General features: G+C 45.5%; 3 protein-coding genes across 3 annotated transcripts; 2 read left to right on the forward strand and 1 right to left on the reverse strand.

Annotated features, from left to right (window-relative positions):
• The first annotated feature begins 213 nt into the window (after window positions 1-213).
• slc7a8a (solute carrier family 7 member 8a) lies at window positions 214-18,520 on the forward strand. The gene is made up of 11 exons (XM_067261173.1): window positions 214-1,198; window positions 5,843-6,047; window positions 7,722-7,873; window positions 11,522-11,647; window positions 12,751-12,904; window positions 13,564-13,687; window positions 13,914-14,017; window positions 14,304-14,400; window positions 14,530-14,679; window positions 14,894-15,071; window positions 15,338-18,520. Exons 1-11 carry the CDS (start codon window positions 1,060-1,062, stop codon window positions 15,466-15,468), a joined length of 1,560 nt encoding a protein of 519 aa, XP_067117274.1. The 5' UTR covers window positions 214-1,059; the 3' UTR covers window positions 15,469-18,520.
• A 300-nt stretch (window positions 18,521-18,820) lies between these two features.
• On the reverse strand, window positions 18,821-20,478 carry nedd8 (NEDD8 ubiquitin like modifier). Its single transcript, XM_067261174.1, has 4 exons — window positions 20,315-20,478; window positions 20,081-20,128; window positions 19,851-19,933; window positions 18,821-19,579 (listed from the first exon to the last, which is right to left on the reverse strand). Exons 1-4 carry the CDS (start codon window positions 20,330-20,332, stop codon window positions 19,459-19,461), a joined length of 270 nt encoding a protein of 89 aa, XP_067117275.1. The 5' UTR covers window positions 20,333-20,478; the 3' UTR covers window positions 18,821-19,458.
• Window positions 20,479-20,812: 334 nt separating this feature from the next.
• On the forward strand, window positions 20,813-25,920 carry gmpr2 (guanosine monophosphate reductase 2). The gene is made up of 10 exons (XM_067261347.1): window positions 20,813-20,869; window positions 21,391-21,526; window positions 21,774-21,893; window positions 22,066-22,149; window positions 22,795-22,968; window positions 23,228-23,309; window positions 23,474-23,580; window positions 23,797-23,839; window positions 24,235-24,394; window positions 25,018-25,920. The coding sequence occupies exons 2-10, from the start codon at window positions 21,440-21,442 to the stop codon at window positions 25,205-25,207; spliced, it is 1,047 nt and encodes a 348-aa protein (XP_067117448.1). The 5' UTR covers window positions 20,813-20,869; window positions 21,391-21,439; the 3' UTR covers window positions 25,208-25,920.
• Window positions 25,921-26,814: the final 894 nt, after the last annotated feature.

The raw sequence follows: 26,814 nt of genomic DNA on the forward strand, positions 1-26,814 counted from the left end.
TTGGTGGTGGGGGTAACAACATCTGACAGTAGTGCTCTCAAAAAGGTAGGGTTAGGGGAGGGTTAGTTTAAGTTAGGAGAAGAAACAAGTCTCAGTTGAGAGCATGGAGGGGGGGGGGGTCAGAATAAAGGGGAGGTGCTACTGTATTCATATGAAGGGGTATACGTATATTTACTTCAATACATCTCCTTTTCTGAATCAAAACGAAGCTGTACGGACGAGGCGCAGCTGTAACTGCCGAACACGCGCTGTTGTTTCAGAGGTTGAAGACTTTCGAAAATAGTCTCGTGAAGGATGCTCTTCTGTCTCGAGCTTGCACCTGGAACTAGGAAGCAGTAAAGCGATTTTATTCGTTTGCTGTCACACGAAGACCTCAAACTTTTAATGTTTTACAGAATGTCACTGGAATACGCGATTCTTGTTCACTAAATGGACTACTCTATTCCCTTCCTGTTACTGTTTTATTAGGTTACTTTAGCTGTTGGGCTACCTACCCCTGCAGGATCAATTGTTAGAGACGCACACATAAAGACATCAACGCCTTTCACTAGCACTTTTGTTGATCAAGCAGCTTTAAAGGAACTAAAACTACACGATACAGATAAGTTAGCATTAAGGTCTTTTTATTATTGTGCTTGTGTGGGAAAAAATATATTGTTTAGATGTCAGATTACCACATTCTTTTACAGTAAAGTACAGCACAAATTGACAAACTGTCAACAGCACTATTTTGACGATAGGCATGCCCGTGACTCCGTGAGTTGTCAAGGCATTTCAAAAGGAGAGTGTTGCATTTGCCTTCAGTTTATATTTATAATTCCCCTACCTGTCAATCAGCAAACAGAAGCTATCGGTATACACTGTTGCTTCTTCATTGCAACAACTTTATCACACAGCAGTCATCTCGCTGTGTCATCACGCCTGTGTGAGTGTGCTGTCATACCATAAGAGCACGTTGAGCCACACAGTTCAGCAGCCTCTCACGCGCTGTCCAACCAGGAACGGCCGCAGAATCAAGTACCACAGCGAGGGCTGAGCCACCCACCTACCAGCATCAAGATGACGGACGGTCCCAGGCAGCGTGGGAGCGTCGCCTCCGGAGGAGATGCTGCCGCCGGCTCCGAGAAAGACGCCGGTGGCGGTGGAGTGGCGTTAAAGAAAGAGATTGGCCTCGTGAGTGCCTGCGGAATTATAGTTGGTGAGTGTACCTTAGTGATCCTTATGTTGAGACACTGTCACTTTGATACTGGAAACCCAAAATTCAAATCTTATTGGGGGTCTGGAATATGTATGTCTGTGTGCATGCGTCTGCGTGCGTGCGTGCTTGCTTGGTGTTTTTTTAAAGTCACCTGCTTGCATGCAACCTAGTCTACTGAACAGATAACCGCTCTGCTTAGAGCTTTTGGAAACAATACAGAGGCAACGTTGTTTAAAGTACATCTGTGGTGCAGACTGTGAGTGAACTCACAAAAACACACTCACAGGTAGCTGAACAGATTACCTTCCTAGAGGATAAATAATGAAGCACTTGTTATTTAGTCATTCACTGCCTGTGCCAGAACAGTTCTACTTTCTCAGGGTTAGGCTTTCTTTACAAACCTCGTGGTACAGTTGTTAATAATTCAACCCTTTCGATCATCCTCATGCAGTTCCGCCCTGCTGAAGGATTGCCTATACATGACCCAGACTGGCATCACACTTTTATTATCATCGCCTCACTTTTATTGTCTGCCGTTAGTTCCCCTTAAAGCACACAGTCCCTGGCAGTTAAATGCATGTAAATATTGGAGGATTCTGTGAAATTAAAACATATATCCCACAAATGTGTGGGAAATGAAACCAGGATCAATCGGTGCAGACCTGAAAAACCCATAATTTCAACATCCATAGTCAACACAGGGGTTATTATTGTATCGGATTCTAAATCCATACCATCTTTGGATCTGTTGAGCTCTAATTGATATGTTTAGAGAGAGAGAGAGAGAGAGATAGAGATAGACAGGGAGGGAGATAGAGAGAGAGAGAGAGAGAGAGAGAGGATTTGTTGGGTCCAGGTAAGTCACAGCCTGGCCGGTGGTCTCGACCTTGAGATGGTGATGATGACTCACTCACGCACACGTTTCCATGGTAACGGACCAGAAAAAGGAAAGGAAAGTGCTCCCCAGGGACTAGATGTTGTGAGAAAGAGAGAGAGAGGAGAGGGTTCACAGGAAGTGATGCACGAGACTCTGAAACGGCACCCTTTAATCTCCATTCGGTGAGGCTCAACAGTGAGCGCAAAAAAACAGGTTAGCATTGTATCCAAGCAGACGCTTTCCTAACATCATTTTTTTTCCTGTCAACTAACTATCCATACGGAGGTTTGAAAGCATGAAGGTCTTTCAGTAGTTTTACAGCGATCCAGAGTCCAGTGCTTGTCTCCAAACTGTGGCCTCCAGATCACAGTCAGTGTCCTTGGCAAAGTCATTCATTCACACAACACACCTAATCAAATTTTCACCTCACATGAAACAGACAGGTAGAGAGAGAGAGAGAGAGAGAGAGAGAGAGGGGGGGAGAGTGAGAGTAGGAGATACCGTACAGGAGTGAGAGAGAGAGCGACCAGGGTGAGAGGTGGGCCTTTATCTGACGAACGCTGTCTTCTTTTTCCCAGACCTCTGAGTTCTGAGCACGCTCCAGTGAGTTTCTCTGAACTAGTTGGTTTGTGCACTCGTGCACTCGGTACAATCAGATGTCATTTCTCCACCCTCCTCTCTCCCCTCCATCCCTCCATCCCTCCACCCCTCTCCCCTCCATCCCTCCACCCCTCTCCCCTCCATCCCTCCATCCCTCCCCCAATTACAAGCACAACCGGAATCAACTTTTGGCTGTTTCGAGGAACCCCCCCCCCCCCTTACCTTGGATAATACTGTTTCATAAGCTGTGCTGTGTAAGCTGTGACCTGTGTCTGTGCCCTGTCAGGAAGGAGGGTTGGGATGATCCCATTCCTAATTCCCTGTGAGACTGTGGAAATGGCACTGGTCCTTCCATAGACCACTGGCGTGTCCTGACCAGGCCCGACCAATCCGTCAGAGTTTTCCCTAATGCATGCTGTTAATGACCTTCCCTATTGGGCCCTAAGCGGGGAATGATTTGCAGGTCTGGCTGCGTGTCGCTGGCAGCCATTTTGGCGTTTCCACGTTTGATCTGACGTGTTTTGGATGGCGATGAAAGAGAAAAGGAGTTTGCTGGGCTCATCAGAGCGATGCAATCAGTTAGGCTCAGAGTCACCACCTCACTCAGTCAGACAGGCTACAGGGAATGGGATTGCAACGGAGGACTCACACACACACACACACACCGGCACACAACACACACACACACAAACACATTTTCCCCGTTCGCCCCCTTTTCTATCTGTGCATCCTATTAGAGTTGTGTGGTGTGTGTATATATGTGTGTGTGTGTGTGTGTGAGGGAGAGAGAGAGAGAGAGAGAGAGAGAGAGAGAGTGTGTGTGTGAGGGAGAGGGAGAGAGAGAGAAATGCTGAAGGCTGGACTCCAGCCAGGCTGCAGGTTGTCTCAGCTGGGAGGGTCTAAGTTTAAGGCTCTGGACACAGGAAGTGAAAGCACTAATCTCTCACTCTGACCGAATTAATACAGCAAAAAAACGTCTCAATGCAGCTGCAAAAATGTTGATGTTTTTACTACAGTAAAATATGAGCACGTGTGACTGTGCGTGTTTTCACCACCTGCGTTGGAGGAATCCAGAGATCATAGCTTAGAAGGAGATTCATTGGACTTTTTTTTTGTTCTGGGCTCTTGACGTTCCGCAGCGGTGTTGTTGCTTTGTACTTGATCCATTGGAACAAGGAAGAGGGAGGTGAGAGGGGCGTGGCTGGGTGAAGGCCCAGGGTTGGGTCCATAAAGGACAGGGAAGGCCCAGGGCTGAGTGAGTGTGTGTGTGTGTCCTGTCCTGTCTGGAAGGGGAAATAGGGTGACAGGGTGAAGAGGAAACCTGTATGTTTCTTTGTGATCAGCACCACTCTTACACACACGCACACACACACACACACACACAATGCAGGTGCCTCCCTCCCACAAAAAGTATAATTGTGCTTCATAACAAACCCAACCAGTCTTAACTAGTTCCTGTGTACAGCACTATTCATAAGTAACATTTTGTTCAGCGTTTGAAAATGTAGTCTCATTACTGTCCAAGTGGCATTCTTTCTCCCTTCTTTTCTCTGTCTCTTCCTCTCTCTCTCTCTCTCTCTCTCTCTGCTGAAACTCTCTTTCTCTCTCACACACAGTCTGTCCTTGGTTGGGATTTATCTCACATTTACCTTTCACCCACACACGTACATAGACAAGCCCACCAAAACTGCCCCACTGAACCGCAAACCTGAACATCTGCACACATGGAACGTGTTACGGGTGTTAAGGTGTGTGTGTGTGTGTGTCTGAGGGGCTGAATCGCTAGTTTCAGGCATGTGGTGACCGATGGGATTGAACAGATGGACACATTTGCACATTTTGTTCCAGAGATGGAACAAGAGATGTATGTCTCGAAAGAAGAAGAAGAAAAACCCAGGCTTGTTGGGCTTCAGTTCTTTTTTTTGCGAAGTTAGCCATGCACATAGTTAATTGTGGTTAATGAATTTGCAAGAGAAGAAGGGTGTATTTTTATATAGTAAGATAAGGTGTCACACACACATACTGTAGGTACACACACACGCACACACTCACACACACACACTAAAACCCCACCCAAACTGAATGACCTGACAAGTGCACAGTTATCAATACCTTTGACTCTTGCACTGTAGAGCTAAATACCTCACAGCGAATCAGGAGAGAGCTCCTAACAGCCTGCAACCTTTGACCGTGTCACCTCATTGGTTGTTGGGTTCACGTTCAGTTTATGCCTGATTAGTCAGCTCCGCCTAATTGGTGGACTTGTGACCCCTGACCCTGGCCTTGTCAGGTCTTTGGTGGGCACAAGTGAACCTGTCATGTGAACTGGACCTTGAACAGCACAGCCTCTTTCATGTCCAACCTGCTCAGGAGCTGCTTTCTCTCTCTCTCTCTCTCTCTCTCTCTCTCTCTCTCTCTCTCTCTCTCTCTCTCTCTCTCTCTCTCTCTCTCTCTCTCTCTCTCTCCTCTCTCTCTCTCTCTCTCTCTCTTTCTTCCTCTTTCTTTCTTCCTCTAAACTGGCTCCTCTTTAAACTGGCTGAGAGTTTGATGCTTACAAAAACTGTCAGGGCATTAGATGCAGCCCCCTCTTTTACCCCTCTGCCCCTCCCTTCCCTCTCTGCACAATTTCACCCTTTCCCTCCCTGTTTCTATTCCTCTCTCCCTCTCTCTCTCTCGCTCTCTCTCTCTCTCTCTTTCTCTTCCTCTCTCTCTCTTCCTCTCTCTCTCTCTCTCTCTCTCTCTCTCTCTGTCTCCCTCTACATGTCTCTCTTCCTCTCTCTCTCCTCATGCACGGTGCTAAGTAAGCACATTGTGCTTCCACTCTGTCTGCTGGCCTGGTGTCTCATCAATTCAGCAACGACATTCTCTCTCTCTTCTTTTGTCTTTTTCTCTTTCATCCACTCCCTCTCTCTTCCTCTCCTTTTTTCTCTCCTTCTTTCTCATGCTCTGTCTAACATCTACTCCATGTCAGTGGATTCCCGCCCAAAACGTAATCATCCCCTCTACCACTTTAAGACATTCGAATTCTACACTCCAATATATATTCCACAATATATATATTTGAATACAGGTGTCACACCAATAACCATCCCCATTCCCTCCTCCTTCTATTGGTTTGATGCAATGCCTGTGTACCACCAATAACCTTCCCCCCTCTCTCTCCCTAGGGAACATCATTGGTTCTGGCATCTTCGTCAGCCCCAAGGGCGTGATGGAGAACGCCAGCTCCGTGGGCCTGGCTCTTATCGTGTGGATCGTCACGGGCATCATCACTGCCATCGGCGCGCTGTGCTACGCAGAGCTGGGCGTCACCATCCCCAAGTCTGGGGGAGACTACTCCTACGTCAAGGACATCTTCGGAGGCCTGGCAGGGTGAGTGGAAGGGGGAGGTCGGAGGGGTTGGTGGACTGGCCGACCTGGGTCGAATGATATTCGGAAAGGGGCGCTCCCGGTATCTCACTGGGTAAGAGTGTGTGCCGTTAAGGCTAATGCCTAAAGTAGGGCCCTGGGGGGTTCAATTCTGACTGAGGTCATTTCCTGTCCTCTTCACCCCATCTCTTCCTCCCTGCCTTCCTGTCTTTCTCCAACTGTCCTATCAATAAATCTGATAATGACAGTAATAATCATCTGAAGAAAGGCCCTAAATATATACAATTGTATTCGGAAAGGGTTAAATGAGTGTTCTGAAAAGACTTGGCTGGAGGGAAGTACCGTGGGCCCGGTTAATCCGGCGTCAGCCTGACGGTGAACACACCCCCCCGACCACAAAGACCTGGCAACACACCCCCCCTACCACAAAGACCTGGCAACACACCCCCCCGACCACAAAGACCTGGCATTCCCACAGAGCACAAGACGAATTTGAATCCTTTCAAGTGCTGAAGTTGTATGGACATACTCAGAAGGCTACTGTCTTTTCCAAGAATACCCCCGACCCCCCACTGGTACTCAGTTACTGTAGATGTCCTTTTGACGACAAACACAGATTAGCTTGTTGTTTTGTATCGGCCGCAAGGATGCATTTTTATCACCGTGGTGATATTTTGGGAGCGGAATTCCACTAGCCTAAACACCTGAAACAATCGTCTCTGACTGCCTTTGTAGCTATCAATGAAACTTCAATGGGAAAGTCCACAGGCCGAGCTTTTACCCAGAAGGCTTTGTTGTTTGGCTTAGCTTGATGTTTTGGGGGTCGAACATTTTCATGGTACCCTTGGTCTTGGATAATAAACAACGTTCTAGAAACGTTTGTTTTCATTGCCTTGTGCTTTGTGCTGTGTGTTTAGGTGTGTGTCTCGTGTATACATCTATGCATGGGATTTTTGTATGTGTGCCGTGGGAACTACTGTATGTACAGTATACTGTGTTTTGTGAGTGTGTCAATCTTAATCAACACACTCTTAGGCTTCAAGCTTCAAACCGAATTAGCATTCCAACAGCGATCACTGTTGGCAAATACAGTTATGTGTTATGAGGGGCCTCAGCTTCTAGACTTTATTTATTCTTACAGTGTTAGCACTTCCTAAATACACACATACACACACACGGATCCCTCCCCCAAAACACACCACACACACACATTCTCGTGAGGGACAGCTGGGTTAACAAGGCAAGGGCAGCGAAGTGTACCGAGCAGTTCATAAGGTTGTGTAGAATGTGTGGCCAAAGCATGCACCGTCGCTCATGGGCTCTTCTTATGCAGTCAGATGAAGCCCTAAACTGACCTTACTAGGAATCAAATCTGTATGAATCAACTGACAGCCATAGGAATCAACCCTGTGAATCCACAAACTCACACGAGAATCGGTTCGATGAATAAACTGACTCCCATAGGAATCAACTCTGGATGAATCATCTGACCCCAATAGCAATCAACTCTAGAGTATATGAATCAACAAACCCCCATGAAAATCAGCATAACATGAGTGGACAGAACCCCATAGGATTTAACTACATGAATCAGTGTGTGTACATGGGATTGTGTGCTAATCCCTCCCTTTCTCCCTCCCTCTCTCCCTCCCCCTCTCCATCCCTCCCCCCTTCCAGCTTCCTACGTCTGTGGATCGCCGTGCTGGTGATCTACCCCACCAACCAGGCGGTCATCGCCCTCACCTTCTCCAACTACGTCCTGCAGCCCCTCTTCCCCACCTGTTTCCCCCCGGAGAGCGGCCTGCGCCTGCTGGCCGCCGTCTGCCTGCGTGAGTCTCCACGCCCCGCCTCCATCCACACGCCCTACACTTAGCTAATTTAAGATACGCTTCTATCCAGTGATCTTGGAGAGGTTTCAGAAGGACAGGAGACTGTTCTGTACCAGTTCATGTTCCAGAACTATGTATACCTCAACTTTAAAGCTCTGGAATTTGACTAGAAGTCCCTCTAGATTCCTTACCTGTATCTCAGTGTTAGAGCATTGAACTAGAGATCAAGATGTCTCCGGTTCAAATCCCTATCACTTTGAATTTTTTATTTATTTATTAACCCAACACATGATTACGTTGATGTAGTTGATAAGTTGGGACCTTGTGGATCGCTTGTCAGGTCTTGTGATGGTTGTGGGTTAGATTCCCAATACGTCACTGGGAGATGGTTACAAAGAGGATTTGATTTGACCACCATCTTGGCTGAGGTGACCCGTGATCTCCCTACTGCTGAGGGAAAGGAGTCCGCCTTGGGTTGTTTAGCCCAGCCTGTTGTGCTCTGGCAACACTCTGAACTTTCTCACCACAGGTTAAGTCACAGAGGAATGTGAGAAAGAGAGGGATGAAGGGAGGTGAGGGCAAGTTGGGGACATGGCAGAGGAGGAGGAGGGAGAGATCCGGGGGATGCTGGAGTGATAGATTGATCCCGTTTTATTCCATGTTGCTGGCGGTAGGGAGGAAGGTAAACAAGTTACATTTGCTTTCCAGCTTGTGTTTGATGGTACCAGTCTACAGTATCTTTCTTACTTTCTCTCCCTCTTTCTTTTTTTCTTTCCCTCTCTCTCTCTCTTTCTTTCTCTCTCTCTCTCTCTCTCTCTCGCTCCACCTCCCTCACACTCTTCCTTTCTTCGTCTCCTTCACTCTTTGTTTTCTTTTTCTGACGCTCTCTCTTTCTCTGCCACTTTCTTTACTTTGTACTTCACACTCCTTCGTGCCTTTGTGTGACTTAGCCCAATGCTCAGACCATAGAGGATAACCGACAGTAAAGAGAGTGGAGGAAGTCCAGGAGCGTGTTGGAACAAATGGATAGATGAGTTATCACCCATCTGACAGTAGTAGATCTGGGTACCTCACACACACTGTCCAAATACCACAGACAGGCCACAGACATAGCGGGAGAGACCAGGAGGTGTGTGTGTGTGCGTGCGTGTCAAACAAGTTCATAACAAGCCTCAGGAAGACATGCAGTAATATCAGTCCATAATATTATGTATTTTCTTTAATAAACCCGGTAGAACCGTATTGAAAGTGAAAAGGATATTTGTTTTTCCAAACAAAGTCATTTAATTAGTATGTCTATAAAGGAGATTTAAGTTGAGTATGTTTCCAAGAAAACGGTTCTGAAGTGAGACACAGCCCTTGGTGACCCGTAGAGGAATGCACCTGTGGCTATCTGGTGACATGTTGTTGTTCAGCCTTAAAGACGGACGGTGGCCCTGGAGGACACACAGTGCAGACAGCAGAGACACCTTCTCTCCTGGGACCTGGTGTTCTGAAAGGACAAGCCACCCCCTGAATATCTGGCAACCGATTGTTTTTGTTTGTAATCAGAGTGGTCTTGACCTAGATTTACCAGTTTTCCCCCCCTGTGTCCCTGTCTTTTACTTGAGCCTTCGTCTGGCATGGTGAAAAGGTCCTTGTGAAAGCGGAGACTGGGTCTGGCCCACAATCATTTCCATTGGCTGACTCAGCAGTGTTTTTCAAGCGTTCCAACATGTACGAGAACACAGCAACCTGATTGGCCAAGGCCTCTGCATGATTTCGTTTCCCCTGAAGTAAATTGGACAGATGTTGTCAAGCAGCTTTTCTGTTATGTACATCTTTTTCTTTTTTGTATCTTCCGAATTTCGTGTTGTTGCTCAGACAGTTGGGAAACTGGGTGAGAGGTTACAAGGGGTTACTAATGCAGCCCTCGTACCCCACCAACGCCCCTCACACTCTCTCTCTCTTTCTCTCCCTATCTTCCCTCACTTTGTCTGGTGTTACCTGTTCTTTCTCCAGTGTTCTAAACCCACGAGCACAGTTTGTTCTGCTGGTGGTTATCGTCATCAATCAAGTTTAGTATCCCACCACGCCGAATACTTAGAACCCAATCCCTAGAACCCCCAGCCATAGATAGATCTGGACCGCTCTCTTTCCCCGTGTGCAAGACTGACGTTAGTCACCAGCACAGGAACCTTTTTTTGCAGAGTGTGCAGAAAAAAAAAAACAAGTGCAGTATAGCTACTCCCACAACTGCAGAGAGGAAATGTGTGCTTGCGTGCTTGTGCATGTGCTTTTGTGTGTGCGTGTGTGTGCTTGTGCGTGTGCTTTTGTGTGTGTGCTTGTGTGTGTGCTTGTGTGTGTGCTTGTGTGTGTGCTTGTGTGTGCGTGTGTGCGTGTGTCTGTGTGTGTGCACACCATGTTGTTAAGCTGTCGGGGAATCCCTCAGCTTGTCCCTCTGTTTACTCGGTTTACAAACAGCTGAGGAAGTTCTGAGAAGGAGCACAGTTCCAGGTGTTTGTGTGTTTATGTGGGTCATGATATTACTACCCAATAAGACTTTCCAACCCTGTCTAGAGTTCAGACCGGATTGAGACAAATAATTATATTTTTTAACTTGTATGTCCACTCGTTGATGCTGTTTTTGATGCAGTCCACCTTAATTTACAGTCAGTTAAAAATGTTGTCCGTGTGTAAAACAAAGATTGTCGACATCGTCCCACCTTGAAGCACATTCATGGGTCTGTTGAGCCTGCCTGCATGTCAGTGATCCTTCAAGATCCGTCACAGACACCCACACACACCACTACAGTGTGTGTGTGTGTGCGTACGTGTGTGTGTGTGTGTGTGTGTGTGTGTGTACGAGCGTGGGTGTGTTTATGGCTGGGCAGCATGTCTTAGATCTTTGTCATCCCAGCCAGAGGTGTTGTATAACTGAAAAACATGTTGTTCCTATGGATGTGGGTGGTGTGTGTAACATTCCCGGATGCAGTCTGGTAGACACCAGTAAGCCTAAAAAAACTGCTGGACTAGTGAACCTAGATACGGAGGCCCTATCTCCCCGCTATCTTCACTATCTTAGCCTGAGAGAATGTAGGAGAGAAGAGCTGAAAAGAACACACTGACTGGTTGCTGCACTTACAGATAGTGCACGGTTATCACCAGGTTCCAGCCCTAAAATATACTTCCTAATAATCAAGATAAACTTCAGAATTGCGTATATTTATGAAAGGTGTGAAAGGAGAGTATATTCGACGTCTTAGCTGTTTGCAAAGGTGTCATCTATCTCAGAGACAGTCCGAGTCTGAGGAAGTATGGTTGGGGTCAAAGTTCACAATGACAATAAATGGCCTGAGAGGCCGAAGCAAAGGTCTCTGAGCTCCAGGATCGATATGATATATTTACCCTAAGCTGTGCTCCGCCATTTTGTAGAAAGTAGTTCCTTGTAGTGGGAGATACAAGCTACTCTCTTCCCATAGGAACTGAAATCTTCTGTGTAGGCAGGAACTGAAAACATCTGTAGATGTAAGAATTAGAATATCGGAACATCGTCTTTCTGTCGGCGTAAATCTCTCATCATGCTATTGCTTCTGTTTGAAAGGGTATATATTAAATGATAGCTAAGTCTCCTCCTCCCCCCCCCCTCTCTCTCTCTCTCTTCTCCAGTGCTGTTGACGTGGGTGAACTGCTCCAGTGTGAGATGGGCCACGCGTGTTCAGGACATCTTCACCGCCGGCAAACTGCTGGCCCTGGCCCTCATCATCATCATGGGCATCGTGCAGATCTGCAAGGGTAAGCCCCATCTGTGTGTGTGTGTGGGCAAGTGTGTGTGTGTGGGGGGGGGGGGACAAGTATGTGTGTGTGTGTGTGTGTGTGTGGGGGGGGGCAAGTTTGTGTTTGTGGGCAAGTATGTGTGTGTGGGTGCGTGTCTCTAACCATCAGCATGCCACCATCTCTGAGAGCCATAGACCACTCTGATCCTACACACAGGGTGGGTCAGTGGGTCCAGTCGCCGGGGGGGGGGGGGGGGGGGGGGGGGGTCTCCCCGTCAGCTCCCAGAGTGGAGGTTGTGGGGTTCACAGGCCCCTGGTTGAGATCCCAGCACTAATGCGGTTGTCACGGCGGCGGGCCTCTGTGGGATTAGTAAAGATGACCGGACTGACGGTCAGTTGTGACAGAGGCTTCACAGAGCGCAGTGACGCCAGCCACCGCATTATGGGATGGATCCACAGAGAAAACACAGGGGGATCTGCCTGTTGGTACAGCAACACAATGATCAACTCAGCCACTCAGGCTGATAAAGGGAAGAGAGAGGGAGAAGGGGAGAGGAAGGGAAGAGAGGGGGAGAAGGGGAGAGGAAGGGAAGAGAGGGGGAGAAGGGGAGAGGAAGGGAAGAGAGGGAGTGCAGGGCGACGGAAAAAAGGGGGGAAAGAGAGATAGAGAGAGCGCATGGATGGGAGAAAGAGAGATGAACCTAAAAAACGAAAGGGGCATGTTGGTAGGATAATGAGATTGGAGGGAGAGAAGGAAGGGAGGAGGGAGACAGAAGCGAGGGATATTGAGCAGACACTGCAAGAGCCAATAATGCTTACTCAGTCTAATCCAATCTCAGTCCCCATGTAGTTACCCTTTCAACAGGAATTAATAAACCAGCACACGCACACACGTACACAGGTTTGTTCCAACAAAGGAACACTTTTTCACTCCCATTCAGTATCGGGATACCTCTAACTCCTAACCCTAACCTTAACCCTTGATGTGATTCTAACCCGAAGACTGATTCTAACCCTACACCTCCTAAAACCCACTACAAATAGCACTTGAAGTTGTGGAGTCCAAGATACGTGACTTCTCACTGTCCCCTGTTTCCCCCCCTCCCCCCCCGCCCCCTGCAGGGGAGTACCACTGGCTGGAGCCTAAGAACGCCTTCGAGCCCTTCCAGGAGTACGACGTGGGGCTCATAGCACTGGCCTTCCTACAGGGTTCCTTCGCCTACGGGGGCTGGAACTTCCTCAACTACGTCACAGAGGAGCTGGTGGACCCTTATGTGTGAGTAACCACGGACATCTTCTCTCACTCGTGTCATGCAGATGTGTCCCATACTGCACTGCATGCAGCCTCTCTTACCCATTACAGGACTGGGGAACAACAGGACCTCAAAATACTTGTAGAGTATTTCTTGTAGAGTCACTCATGTCTTTTCATATCCGTTCTAACTCTTTTATCCATCCCTCCGTCTGTCTCCTCCATCCCTCCACCTGTCTCTCCTCCATCTGTCTCTCCTCCATCCCTCCCACTGTCTCTCTTCCATCTGTCTCTCCTCCATCCCTCCAACTGTCTCTCCTCCTTCCCTCCATCTGTCTCTCCTCCATCTGTCTCTCCTCCATCCCTCCAACTGTCTCTCTTCCATCCCTCCACCTGTCTCTCCTCCATCTGTCTCTCCTCCATCCCTCCATCTGTCTCTCCTCCATCCCTCCATCTGTCTCTCCTCCATCTGTCTCTCCTCCATCCCTCCAACTGTCTCTCTTCCATCCCTCCACCTGTCTCTCCTCCATCTGTCTCTCCTCCATCCCTCCAACTGTCTCTCTTCCATCCCTCCACCTGTCTCTCCTCCATCTGTCTCTCCTCCATCCCTCCAACTGTCTCTCCTCCATCCCTCCAACTGTCTCTCTTCCATCCCTCCATCTGTCTCTCCTCCATCCCTGTAGGAACCTTCCTCGTGCCATCTTCATCTCCATCCCCCTGGTGACGTTCGTCTACGTCTTTGCGAACATCGCCTACGTCACCGCCATGAGCCCCCAGGAGCTGCTGGCCTCCAATGCCGTTGCCGTGGTGAGTAACTCCACCCAGACCCTCCCTGCTGGTCATTAACGTGTGTCTGCTGTGGAGAGAAACTCCAGCTCCCTCTGGTGGTCACAGCGTGTCAATGTATAAGGTTGCTGGATTGTTTTTTGCTGCTTTCACAACTTTTGTCATTAGTAAAGCCTTCTCTCTCTCTCTCTCTCTCTCTCTCTCTCTCTCTCTCTCTCTCTCTCTCTCTCTCTCTCTTTCCCCCCAGACGTTTGGTGAGAAGCTCCTGGGAGTGATGTCATGGATCATGCCCATCTCTGTGGCTCTCTCTACCTTCGGAGGGGTCAACGGTTCCCTCTTCACCTCCTCTCGGTCAGTCTGCCCCATCATCTTACCCCAGCTACACGCTGTTGACCATGAGCTATGCGTGCTGCTATGTATTACGTGTAGTGTGTAGTATGTCACACAGTTTGCACTAGACTGTATGAGTGCTTAACTTCTCTCTCTCTCTCTCTCTCTCTCTCTCTCTCTCTCTCTCTCTCTCTCTCTCTCTCTCTCTCTCTCTCTCTCTCTCTCTCCACCCCTCCCTCTCTCTCCCTCTCCCTCTCTCTCTCTCTCTCTCTCTCTCTCCACCCCTCCCTCTCTCTCTGTGTGCCAGGTTGTTCTTTGCCGGAGCCAGAGAGGGTCACCTCCCCAGTCTGCTGGCCATGATTCATGTGAAACGCTGCACTCCCATCCCTGCTCTGCTTTTCACTGTGAGGAGGCTATTCTTTCTTTCTTTTCTTCATGTCGTTGCCACGTGTTGGTATCCATCTCACTGTACATGGTTTGATCCTAAATGTATTTATCTATCTCTTTTTCTCTCTCTCCTTGTCTGCCTCCAGTGTCTGTCCACCCTTCTGATGCTGTGCACCAGTGACATGTACACCCTCATCAATTATGTGGGTTTCATCAATTACCTCTTCTACGGAGTCACTGTTGCCGGGCAGATTGTCCTGCGCATCAAGGAGCCCGACATACACCGGCCAATCAAAGTGAGCGTTGTCCAGAGGAAGCAAAGTAGAAGATCTAAATCGCTCAGTTTGTTCTAGTGGTGGAAGTTTGATGTTTATAAAGACTGACACCCTTTCTTTATCCCTCTCCCCTCCCCTCCCCTCCCCTCCTCCCCTCTCACCACTTCTCTTAACCTCTTCCCTCCCCCCACCTCTCCCCACCCTTCTCCCACCTCTCCTCTCCTCCCCCCTCCAGATCAGCCTGGTGTGGCCTGTCATCTACCTGCTGTTCTGGGCCTTCCTGCTCATCTTCTCCCTGTACTCGGAGCCCGTGGTCTGTGGCATCGGCCTGGCCATCATGCTGACCGGAGTGCCCGTCTACTTCCTGGGCGTCTACTGGGACAACAAGCCGCAGTGCTTCAATACGTTTGTTGGTACGTCATTCCCCCCCGGTTCCCTCTCCTATCCTCTGTTCAGGGGGTTTACTGACACATTGCAACAGTTGGTTGCGATTTTGACAGGGTTCTAGTTAAGGTTTTGTAAACCAATTGTTTTAGCTTTGTGTTCTATTATCTTGACCCACTGTCCAAACTGTCTGATTGTACCGGACAACATCGTATCTAACTTACGATATGGTTTAAGTTCTGGAACCTGTTTCCGCGACACCTCAACTCTAACGACCTTCCCTCTGTCCCGACAGCCAAGATGACGTACCTGGGCCAGAAGTTCTGTGTGGTGGTCTACCCAGCGATGACAGGGAGCACGGGAGAGGCGGGCAGCGGGGAGGAGGAGGGCGAGGAGATGGAGGCCAGGGACGCTCTCTCGAAATGATGCGACGCTAAAGTAGACTGCTGAACACACAACCTCGGAAACTTACTTTCCCCAACCTCTCTTTCCCACACACACACACACAGCCACTCACACACACACACACACACACACACACTCGTATACACAGAGCAAGGCTAGTGTTATTAGTAAATGACAGTAGAATTAGAGGTGCTTACAGACACAAACACACCTGTATTGATACGCAGGGTTTATTTCCCCCCCGAATTTGTCGTTTTAAACGTCACTGCTGTGCCAAAGAGGTTCAAGGTGTAAAGAGGAGGAAGGAAAGAGAAGGAAAGAAGGGAGGAGGAAAGGAGGGAGGAGGAAAGGAGAACCTTAGTCAGCTCACCTCCGTTCTGCTCCAGCCTTGAAGGATAAGTGAGCCAGATGGTGGGACCGACACCCTCACACCTACTTCACATCCTCCTCATCCTTCCTCACATCCTTCCCTCCTCATCCTCGGCCCTCGTCCACCTCCTCCACACTCTCCCTGCACACTCCCACATTAAGAGAAATGTTTGTAAGAACTCTTATTGTGCTTTGTGTGGCAAATCTAAGTGGGCAATGTTTTTTTGCCACCTTGCAACTTATAATTTTCTTACTCGAAAAACACACCAATGCTGTATTCAGATTCTCAGCCCCTCAAATTCTGATCAAATTTTTTTTTTCGTGTTTTCAGTACACTAAATGCTGTTTTCTTTTGAGCTAAATAACTGTGATTCCAAAATGCTTTTTTTGTAATTGTGATAATTGTTTATATCATGTGTCATTATGATTTCAGTTCCATTTTGTTAGTTTTAATGTCTTGTTTTTTTGGGGGGTTATTGTTTTTTATTCAGCATCAATACCTTTTTGGGGGTCTATTTTTATTACTATTGCAACTGAAGAGGTATACAGTACATATATAAGAGCCAATGTATGAACTGGTTTTGTATAGTTCAAGCAGTTCCATTTAATTGCCTTAATCATTATATATTCTGGACCTAGGTATTGGTGTAGTTCTATTAATAATTTTGAGAGATGATTCATGCTGATATTTTTGCAGAGCTACAATTTTCATGTTAAAGCAAACAAAAGAAAGTGTCTGTTTCCAAAATTTCACATCGAGTCACTGGCTTCATTCTAACCGAACACTGTAAAAAAATCGCCTTTGAGATGGACATTAAACTACTTTTAGATTAGTCTACTAGACAAGGAACGTACGTTGCATGCTAAAAAAGAGACACGAGCAGTGTTGAAAAAACAAGTTAAGTCATAATGATGTCTAGGGTGAATATGGAGAAACACTGTATTTTATACACACACAACCATCAACCATTACACACACACACAAGCACCCTATGTTAGTAATGTATCAGTGAGTCAGGGTCTACGTCACAGTACCATACTACTTCATGGAGGGTTTTTATTGTGAGCCCAAAATACATTAAATATAATCATCACAGTGTGTGGCCCATTTAAACAACTGGGTGCACACAAACACTCACAAACTCAGGCAGTTGTTTGTAATGGAGGATGCCAAACTCTATATGAGAAAGTGAAGATTAATTGGAACATGTGATAAATTATGATCCTTGGAAAGAAACACACACTCAAAGATAGACGTTCTTGTAATAGCTGTTTGTTGTCTGTGTGACACTCAGGACTTTCAGACTGCCTTCTCTACACTGCCAAAGCCTTTTGGATCATTCGATAACACAAAAGATCAAGAGGTCTGTGACAATGTTTACTAGTGCTTTTTATGAAGATGCAGTTCCTCATCTTACAGAAACGATAAAAAAAGAGATGAGTAAGTGATGACCAGTGAGCTTTGACTCAGCGGTTCACCAGAGTGTAGACCAGAAGCTTCTGGCTGAAAAGGTCAAAGGTTATCGTATTAGGGTCAGTGACGTCAATGATGTTAAGCTCACAGGGTATAGGATGTGTACAATGTTTTTGTGCCTGCAAACCCTGTATGCCCATGTATGTTATGTCATAGATATGTCGGCCTACTAATGAACGTTTCCATTTAGAAAAAAAGTGTTCAACTGTTTGAGTGCTTTGGGGTGTCCAAAGGATTCCATTTCATCACCTCTCATCATACCCTCCCATCATACCCACTCACTTTACATACACAACATCTTTATTACAAATCATCACACTGCACACATCACACACAACGGAGCAGTTAGAGTGCTTTGTCACAAAGAGGACTTCACAACCTGAATAACAGATTCTCAGTGGTGTGTCTCGACAGGGAAAAGCATGGATCGGGGGAAACATAAGCTCACTTTATCGATGTCTTACAGATTAAAACCTCAACAGGAACAGTCTGGTGTTTGGGTCCAGTGTTTTCGGCCCTCCTTGACCTCCCATGTTTATAGTTCGACCTTCCTCAGTCTGTCTGATAAGCTGCAATTCCCATGCTGTGCCTTGACACTTACGTGAACGCCATACACCATCTTCAAGCCAACAGGGAGTGGTATAGTAGTGAGAAGCAACGCACTTTGACAGGAAATGACAGGAATACTTTAGTACTAAGAATACTACATTTTCCTCTTTCCTATGCTGTAAGAGCATCAAGTGATGAGTGAAGTATTGTTGTGTCTAGTACATGCATTTTCATTGTAAGTCTCAGTGACAGCAATGCTATTTAATTACTTCTCCACAACATTGTAGGCTGGGAGACACCCTGCTCCTACCTCTTATATGCCAAAGACTTGAGTTGCTGGATGAAGTGTTTTCTTTGTTTCTCACACTTCATTGTGTGACTACCTGTTGCATTGGCATTATCCTCACACTGTATGTCGATGAGGAAGGGTCCAGATGTGGTCTAATTGGTTGTTTTTACAGATGACAGTTGGGTATAAAATTGAATGTGGACTGTTGTTATGGAGCCTTTCTTCTTCTCTAGCTTCTGCTTATCCTTGTTCTCCTTTCTTCTTCTCTCCGATTTACAATAATCGTGGTGGAGTTGGTAAGATTTAAACTTCATTTTATTTGTAACTTGTTTGCCTTGTAAGTGATTTAATTCATTTGCAATGTTATTAAATATATTTTTCATTTAACTTTACTTGGTCCATTTTTGTTTTAATTTAACCTATAATTAAAAAATTGCAATTCCAGTATATTTGGTTAATATTAATACACTGTTCAGTTTACCCCTCTTCCATTAGACCAAGGGGCATTGTTATGGTTGTTTACTTTACATAATAGTAATTCCACTTCACCAACATTCCCATTTGGAGTCTGTCCAAATAAACATTTTGTGTTTAGGTCTTTAAGTTTATGTACATATATATACTGAATTTAATGAAATGCTAAGGTAATGTGTTGGGTAAATTATGTAAATGAAGGTCACAGAAGCAGTGGAAACATCTCATTAATTTAGTCTTACAAGTCAACAATACAGCATCTCCGAATAGTAACGCAATTTATTTTAATGACAAACAAAACCATGACATAGCAATCTACCAAAATGAATAACTTCTCAAACTTTCCCGCACGTTTGTAAACGTAATATCAGCAGTCATCTGATGCTTCTTCAGGGATCGTCCGAGTCTGACATGACAACACTTCAGACAAAAACATAACAATCCACATGGAAAACACACAATCAGGAAACAAAATGTGTGTGTCTAGACTAGAGTATTCATATGAAAACAGCATTTCTGGTGATATAACAATGAGCCTAGCCGGGTTCAAGATTCAGACTTAAGATAAACAGTCACCTCTCAGACAGAGTCAGAGCTGGGAAAGATATAAGTCAAATACTTTAAAATGTTGTTTGGTTTGACCTCAAAGTTGTATTTAATGGTTCCATGGTTCTTTGTTGAAATCAATTGCACACAAAGTGCTTAATAATAATAATTCTGAGCCGTGTTTGACCCAGGCCTGAGCAGAGCACCTACAGTCGTCATAGTGACCCAATTCAGCACAGGGAGGGATGGGTCACCAGGATCACTTGGATCTGTGCATGGGGGGGAGGTTTATTAAGGCGGTGTTGGCGGTTTACAAGGCAGACTGGAGGCTCCTGGGGCTGTGGAGGACTTCCCCTCCTCTGAGGGCGAGGACCAGATGTAGAACTGAGCCCCCCTGGATCTTGTAGTCTGCTGCTGTCTTCTCATCGTTCCTGCGGGGGGAGGAGGAAGGAGATGAGGAGGGGAGTGAGGAGGGGGATGAGGAAGGAGATGAGGAAAGGGATGAGGAAGGGGATGAGGAAGGGGATGAGGAAGGAGATGAGGAAGGAGATGAGGAGAGGGATGAGGAAGGAGATGATGAGGCAGAGAAGAATACAGAGCGGAAAAGTTGGGGGTTTTTTTGCCCAGAGTACCAGTTAAAAACTACAGGGATATGTAGACTGTGATAGTCTGTGATTACAGGACAGAGTGACAGTCTCTCACATTTGTTTACCACTGTAGATCAGCCTCTGTTGCTGGGGTGGGATCCCCTCTTTCTCCTCCACCCTTTCTTTAATCCGTTCCACCTGAAAACACAAACACCCACAATTATTTAAGGAATGTTGTCATTGCACATAAATCACACACACACACACACACACACAATGAAAGGTGATCATTATTACACACAGCATTATAAACAAATTACGTACAGTGAGACAACATAATTGTACCTTGTCTGTCGGCTCAATGTCAATTTCGATCTCCTTACCGGTGAGCGTCTAAGGGAAGGACAGGTGAGTCAAGTCGAGTCAAGAAAGAATCGCTACACAGAACATGACATGTTATCACAGTTGATATCAGTATTCATTTATTACAGCCTACTTATTCTAATCTAACAGCAAAATACAAAATCAGCAGAAAAAGAAATAAATAACGTTAGGCAAACTAAACAGGTCTAGACTTACCTTGACTTTAATCAACATCCTGATTTATGTTGCTTATGAATCAAAAGTTACCTGAAATTATTATTAAGAAAGTGTGGCGAAAGACTGAATCAATTGACTACTGGAGTAGCTAGAGTGACTTGGTACTAAAATTGTTGTTTCACTGTTCGTCGCAAATTTCAATTGAGGTTCCTGTGTTGCTCTAAGAGTATCCCCACTTCCCAGTTGCTTCTAAAATATAATGTTCCGTATTTGTTTTGTGGGTTTTCTCTTTATAAAATAAGCTAATATCAATATATATAATTATAATAATTATATTTCAGATTTTTTCATTCGAAGTTAGTTTGTAGGTTGGTTTTGTTCTTCCACTCGCAGCAGATTCTGCACTAAATTATTTTTCAGCGACGTAAAACGAGTAGTTTGTTTGTAGTCTTTTGCTGAACCATATTAACAATGAAATCGGCGACATAAACTACAAGAGCAAAATACAGTCGAGATCCGGCACCATGTCCCACGACGGTTGTGGTTTAGGAAGCATTGAGAAGACTGACTCCGATCTGTCATACATTCCACAAGGTAACGTAAGTAGATTATGGCATGGTATATACAAAATTAACATTATATGTGACACAATCGTAGCCTAAATTGTTATTTTGTGCTAACAAAGCACATGCTAATATTGAGCGTTGATAACTGCTAGCTGATGTTCTTGCTGACCTTTTGATTTTCACTGGGTATTGATTCTGGCGTGCGCTGAGCACTTCATACAACACGCTGTAAATGTAAATGTAATGTTCATACAACACGCTGCTGCGGAAAGTTAAGCTAGCGTGAAGCTAGTTTCGTCAATAAATTATTACTGAGTTATTATTATTACTCGTAGATTATTACCAGTGTGTAAAAGATTGGTGGTAGCCGTGCATGTTGTCATACAATCTGAAAGATGGAACAGCTCCATATGGAATACCACACAGAAATGTGATATAACGCTACGTGATCTGGGTCTGAGTAAATGAGACCATTGTGCGTGTTTGTGTGTTTTCAAGTGGCCACAGAGGAAAAGTGTGTCCTAATTGTTATGTCTACCCCAATTTTAGATCAGCACCCCAGGATATCCACACAGTCTCAACAGTAATTGTTGCTAGTATGCCTCGCATTGAGAATGACATCAAACTGGACTTCAAGGACGTGTTGCTTCGTCCTAAGCGAAGCACTCTCAAGTCACGTAGTGAGGTATTTAAATATTTTTAGTTAAATAAAGAACAATTTACACCACATGCACCTCAGAAGACCAAGCCCAATTAAAATGTATTTTTAATCATTTATTTATAACTGCATACATTTTAGGAACTGTACTAGTTTTTCATACGCAGTTATAAAGTCAGTATTTGCTTTTGGGCTGCTGAAACTAGGACTAGGCTTTCAGTGCCTGAAAGTTGACCTCCCTCTTCTTCTCCTGTTCCTTCTCCTCCCCTCCAAGGTGGACCTGATGAGGAGCTACACCTTCAGGAACTCCGGAGGAAGCTACAGAGGTATCCCTATTGTCGCGGCCAACATGGACACCGTTGGGACCTTCCAGATGGCTCTGGTCTTGAATCAGGTAGAGTTCATACCTCAAACATGCGAGACAATTACTGTAATTGACAAGGTCAAAGTGTGTAATCAGAACAAACAACTTGGTTTTACAAGTGACTACCTGCTAAGGCAGGAGTTACTGGAAGTACCGCCTTAGAAAGATTTTGAGATTGTTGTCTCTCTCTTTCCTCTCCTAGTTCACTCTCTTCACCACCATTCACAAGCATTACTCTGTGGATGACTGGAAGGAGTTTGCAGCGCAGCATCCAGACTGTGTACAGGTAGAGCCTCACAGTCTGCATGAGTGTACATGAACTTGCAGCTTAACGGTTTCCCAATTGTAGCTTAGTATGTTGTATCTGTATGACTACCATACCACACCTCTATTCCTGCCTCAAAATGCTCTCCCTCTCTCTCTTGCTTTCCCTCTCCCTCACCCTCGGCTTCTCTGCGTCCCTCTCTTCGTCTCAGGGAGTGAGATGGCTGAGCGGTTAGGGAATCGGGCTATTAATCAGAAGGTTACCGGTTTTACGTTTTCAAATTACGTTGTGTCCTTGGGCAAGGAACTTCACCCTACTTGCCTCGGGGGGGGGGGGGGGGGGGGGATGTCCCTGTACTTACTGTAAGTCGCTCTGGATAAGAGTCTGGGAGTCAGGTGGCTGAGCGGTTAGGGAATTGGGCTAGTAATCAGAAGGTTGCTAGTTCGATTCCCGGCTGTGCCAAAATGACGTTGTGTCCTTGGGCAAGGCACTTCACCCTACTTGCCTCAGGGGGAATGTCCCTGTACTTACTGTAAGTCACTCTGGATAAGAGCGTCTGCTAAATGACTAAATGTAAATGTAAATAAGAGTGTCTGCTAAATGACTAAATGTAAATGTAAATAAGAGTGTCTGCTAAATGACTAAATGTAAATGTCTCCCCCTCAGAGTGTGGCTGTCAGCACAGGGACTGGGGAGGGAGACTTTGACAGGCTGGGTTCCATCCTAGCTGCCGTGCCTAAACTGCAGTTCATCTGCGTCGACGTCGCCAACGGCTACTCAGAGCACTTTGTCCACTTTGTCAAAGACGTGAGGGGGAAATACCCATCGCACACCATCATGGTAAACTGGCGGCACTCTTTTTATGCTTTGTTTGAGTCGTAACATTTACCCATGTACAGTCTCACACACACTAATTCTACCTCTCTCTTTTTCGCCTCTCTCACTCTCTCTACATCTATTTTAGTCTCTCCCTCGCTATACCTTTCTCTCACACTCTCTCACCTTTTCTCACACTCATGAAAAGAGCCTGAGGGGTTATTATGTGGTTACAGCATTGTAGTGATTGCAGTTGATGGTGATTGAACTGTCCCTACCCCAGGCAGGCAACGTGGTTACCGGGGAGATGGTGGAGGAACTGATTCTGGCTGGCGCTGACATCATCAAAGTAGGCATCGGACCAGGTGACTTCACAACCAGACCACCTAGTAGATGGATAGATTATATTTAGCTTGACTCAAGTATAGCATGAAGAATAGCATTTTTAAACATCTATTAAGAGTTTAAAATCAAACTAATGATCTCCTTCCTCTATTGTGTGTGTGTGTGTGTATGTGTGTGTGTACAGGGTCAGTGTGTACCACTCGTAAGAAGACTGGGGTGGGATACCCGCAGCTCAGCGCTGTGATTGAGTGTGCAGATGCAGCTCACGGTCTCGGTGGACACATCATCTCTGTACGTTCTACTGAACTCTGTACTACATAATGCACAACACAAAGCACTGTTATCACATGGTTAAAATATACATAAGAATGGATGATGTCTACATCAGGACATTTTTCATTCTTATCTGGTGCTCAAGATTCGCTTGCTCTAGCTGTATTTACACTTTTCCTTTTTTTACGCATGCATCTCTCTCTTTATTCTTTTTTTCTCTCTCATCTCATACAGGATGGTGGATGCACTTGTCCAGGAGATGTCTCTAAGGCCTTTGGTAGGATTAGTTTCATATCATATTTTATTTATTAGATATTATATATTTTATATTTAGTCATTTAGCAGACGCTCTTATCCAGAGCGACTTACAGTAAGTACAGGGACATTCCCCCCGAGGCAAGTAGGGTGAAGTGCCTTACCCAAGGACACATCGTCATTTGGCACGGCACGGCTAGGAATCTAACCGGCAACCTTCTGATTAATAGCCCGATTCCCTAACCGCTCAGCCATCTGACTTCTAGATATAGAAACCAGCATATAAGCCTGTGCTGGAGCCCAACTTCCACAGCATCTGATGTTAGCGCCGCTCATTCTATACCGAGGACACAGTTGTAATTGATAGCGTTTTTTTTTTTTACTTCGATTTCTTTGTGGTGGCCGTGTGACCTGCAGGTGCCGGGGCTGACTTTGTGATGCTGGGTGGAATGTTGGCGGGCCACGAGGAGAGCGGTGGCGAGGTCATCGAGAAGAACGGGAAGAAGTACAAGCTGTTCTACGGCATGAGCTCCGACACAGCCATGAAGAAACACGCGGGGGGCGTGGCCGAGTACAGGTCAGCTCGCAACTAACCCTTTTCCTCAATGTCCCAGTACCGTCCCGAAGTGCAAAATGAACCGTCCCAAACTGAACTTGACTTATCCAAAATTTTAAATTCTTGTGTTTTTGCATTTTGACATGCGTCTAGGTCATGCTTTATAAATCGCCAGACTGTAAAATACAGGGGGGGAATCACTTTCCCCAGGCCTCCAGGGAAATCTGTTCCCCCTGTGTTCTCAGTGTAAAAGACTGATGTATAGATGAAACTTGTTATACATAATGATCACAGTAACATACATCTCCAGCATTACTGTATTGCTTCCTGCTGCAGGTTTTGTATGGTAGACAGAACAGCAGGGTCATAGATGACCAAAGTCAAGACCAAGAAGACAAGGTCGCTCAAACATGTCTCTGTTTTCTCTGGCGGTCAGATGGCTGAGCGGTTAGGGAATCGGGCTATTAATCAGAAGGTTGCCGGTTCGATTCCTGGCCAGCCTAACGACATTGTGTCCTTGGGCAAGGCACTTCACCCTAATTGCCTTGGGGGAATGTCCCTGTACTTACTGCAAGTCGCTCTGGATAAGAGCGTCTGCTAAATGACTAAAATGTAAATGTTCTCTCTCTCTCTGTCTTCTCCAGGGCGTCAGAGGGGAAGACGGTAGAGGTCCCCTACAAAGGCCCCGTTGACGTCACCATACGAGATGTGCTGGGTGGGGTTCGATCCACCTGCACCTATGTGGGGGCAGGAAAGCTGAAGGAGCTGAGCCGCAGGACCACCTTCATCAGGGTCACCCAGCAGCTGAACACCGTCTTCGGCAATGACAGCTAGGCGAGGCCCAGGCTGGACCGGGGCCTAACAGCATTGGAGGGGGGTTCATGCTGCCTGACCACTCTTTTGCTTTCTCTTATCTCTTTTTGTCACATGGATGTTGTCTATGTATGACACCCACACGTTTCCACTTCTTGTACTTCACCAGACAGCGTAAAGTCTTACCTTTTTAACCACGTGAACCAATGCATAATTCAGGAGCATTTTAGGAATACTACTGTATATCTGACTTGAGGGTTTTAGAAGGTTTTCAACGTCTAATGTTGCTTATTCATTCCCATTGAACTCCAGAGGCCTTATGTACAGGTCTTTCGGTTGAGAGGTAGCCTGACATCTTCTGCAGTTGCTCTTAAGCTGTTTAATATAAGCTCTTCTTGTTATTTTGCCATCTCATCTATGCACTCTCATTTCTTACCGCCAAGCTGGAAGGAAATTTCCTGTTTGCAGTACATGCTCAAGTTAATGATGACCTTTCTTGCAAACTGTTATCAAAAAGTCAAATTTATTTGCTGTTTGCTGTAATTTTTAAAAATTTCAGTCAAAATACTGACTTTAAATGGCAAATTTGAATGACAGGAAATAAAATTCACTACATGGCACTTATAAGTGGATTTAAATAGTTTTAGAAAATATATTCATATATACAGTATATAAATTTATATATATATATTCAGAGATATACAGTAGTACAATTTCTAGAGCCTTATGGTGTGACAAACAACAGACTTCTACTTCACAGTTTTTACAAATGGCCAAAGCATGTTCGGACATCAAAATATCTTTCAATGGCAAAGATATACAGTATTGAGTTTTACCTATGGTTAGGTTCCATTCCATCATTTTAGATCCCTCTTGCAAAGTATTACTCTGTATGCGTTACGTTACAGTTGTTATCTCTTATGTATTTCGTTTGTCTATGCATCATATTACGTTTTAATATGACTGAATATGATCTTTCCATGATGGCAGTTACTGTTAGTTGTTTTAATATCTAAAAGCATAATTTGCTGTTAGTATATTTAGCCTCTAGCTCAACATTATATACCATAAGTCTTATCTACTCTTGACCAATAAAAAAGCATTCCATCTAGTATTGTTTTTTTGTTTAGTTTTTTCCTTCTTAAATGTTTCTTTCAATTTATATTTATCAGATTTTCCACTTCTTTTTTCTTTGAAATCTTGAATTGTTTTACCAATACTTCATATGAGGCTCCTTAAGGTCTCCCACCCTGTTACTGGAGAGATACCTTCCAGTGGTTTTCGCTTCCTGTGCTTCGGGGACAAGTAACGTTTGATCGATTCTGCTTCGTCTGCCTGATCTTTTAAAGTTTTCTCTTACTTTTGTATGCGGCTTAACACTCGACCTTCGGCAACATTTTTAAAACTTAAAGTAAGGTACTTGTAGCCTACACAGACAAAACCGTACTCTTGTATCCATGAGGACTGTAATACACGAACCAATAGCTAATTAGCTTATTGCCTGGCGAGCGAGGTTGCCATGATCTACCAAACCTCAAATGTGAGCGGGAGCGGATACCGTCAGATTGGGCTTTTCTTCGATGAGTGATCAAAATCTGAAAAAATAATCTTCCAGTTTTAGAAATTGA

Source organism: Osmerus mordax, chromosome 23 (genome assembly GCF_038355195.1).
Source record: "Osmerus mordax isolate fOsmMor3 chromosome 23, fOsmMor3.pri, whole genome shotgun sequence".
Taxonomy (NCBI): domain Eukaryota; kingdom Metazoa; phylum Chordata; class Actinopteri; order Osmeriformes; family Osmeridae; genus Osmerus; species Osmerus mordax.

Excerpts from the sequence above, each read along its gene's own strand:
- slc7a8a (XM_067261173.1), top strand. The coding sequence starts at position 1,060 with ATGACGGACGGTCCCAGGCAGCGTGGGAGCGTCGCCTCCGGAGGAGAT. Across the intron at positions 14,018-14,303 it reads TCCCTCTTCACCTCCTCTCG|GTTGTTCTTTGCCGGAGCCA; the intron begins GTCAGTCTGCCC and ends TCTGTGTGCCAG. Across the intron at positions 15,072-15,337 it reads GTGCTTCAATACGTTTGTTG|CCAAGATGACGTACCTGGGC; the intron begins GTACGTCATTCC and ends CTGTCCCGACAG.
- nedd8 (XM_067261174.1), bottom strand. Across the intron at positions 19,934-20,080 it reads ACATTGAGCCGACAGACAAG|GTGGAACGGATTAAAGAAAG; the intron begins GTACAATTATGT and ends TTGTGTTTTCAG. Across the intron at positions 19,580-19,850 it reads ATCTACAGTGGTAAACAAAT|GAACGATGAGAAGACAGCAG; the intron begins GTGAGAGACTGT and ends CTCCCCCCGCAG.
- gmpr2 (XM_067261347.1), top strand. The coding sequence starts at position 21,440 with ATGCCTCGCATTGAGAATGACATCAAACTGGACTTCAAGGACGTGTTG. Across the intron at positions 21,894-22,065 it reads TGGCTCTGGTCTTGAATCAG|TTCACTCTCTTCACCACCAT; the intron begins GTAGAGTTCATA and ends TTCCTCTCCTAG. Across the intron at positions 23,581-23,796 it reads TCGGTGGACACATCATCTCT|GATGGTGGATGCACTTGTCC; the intron begins GTACGTTCTACT and ends CATCTCATACAG.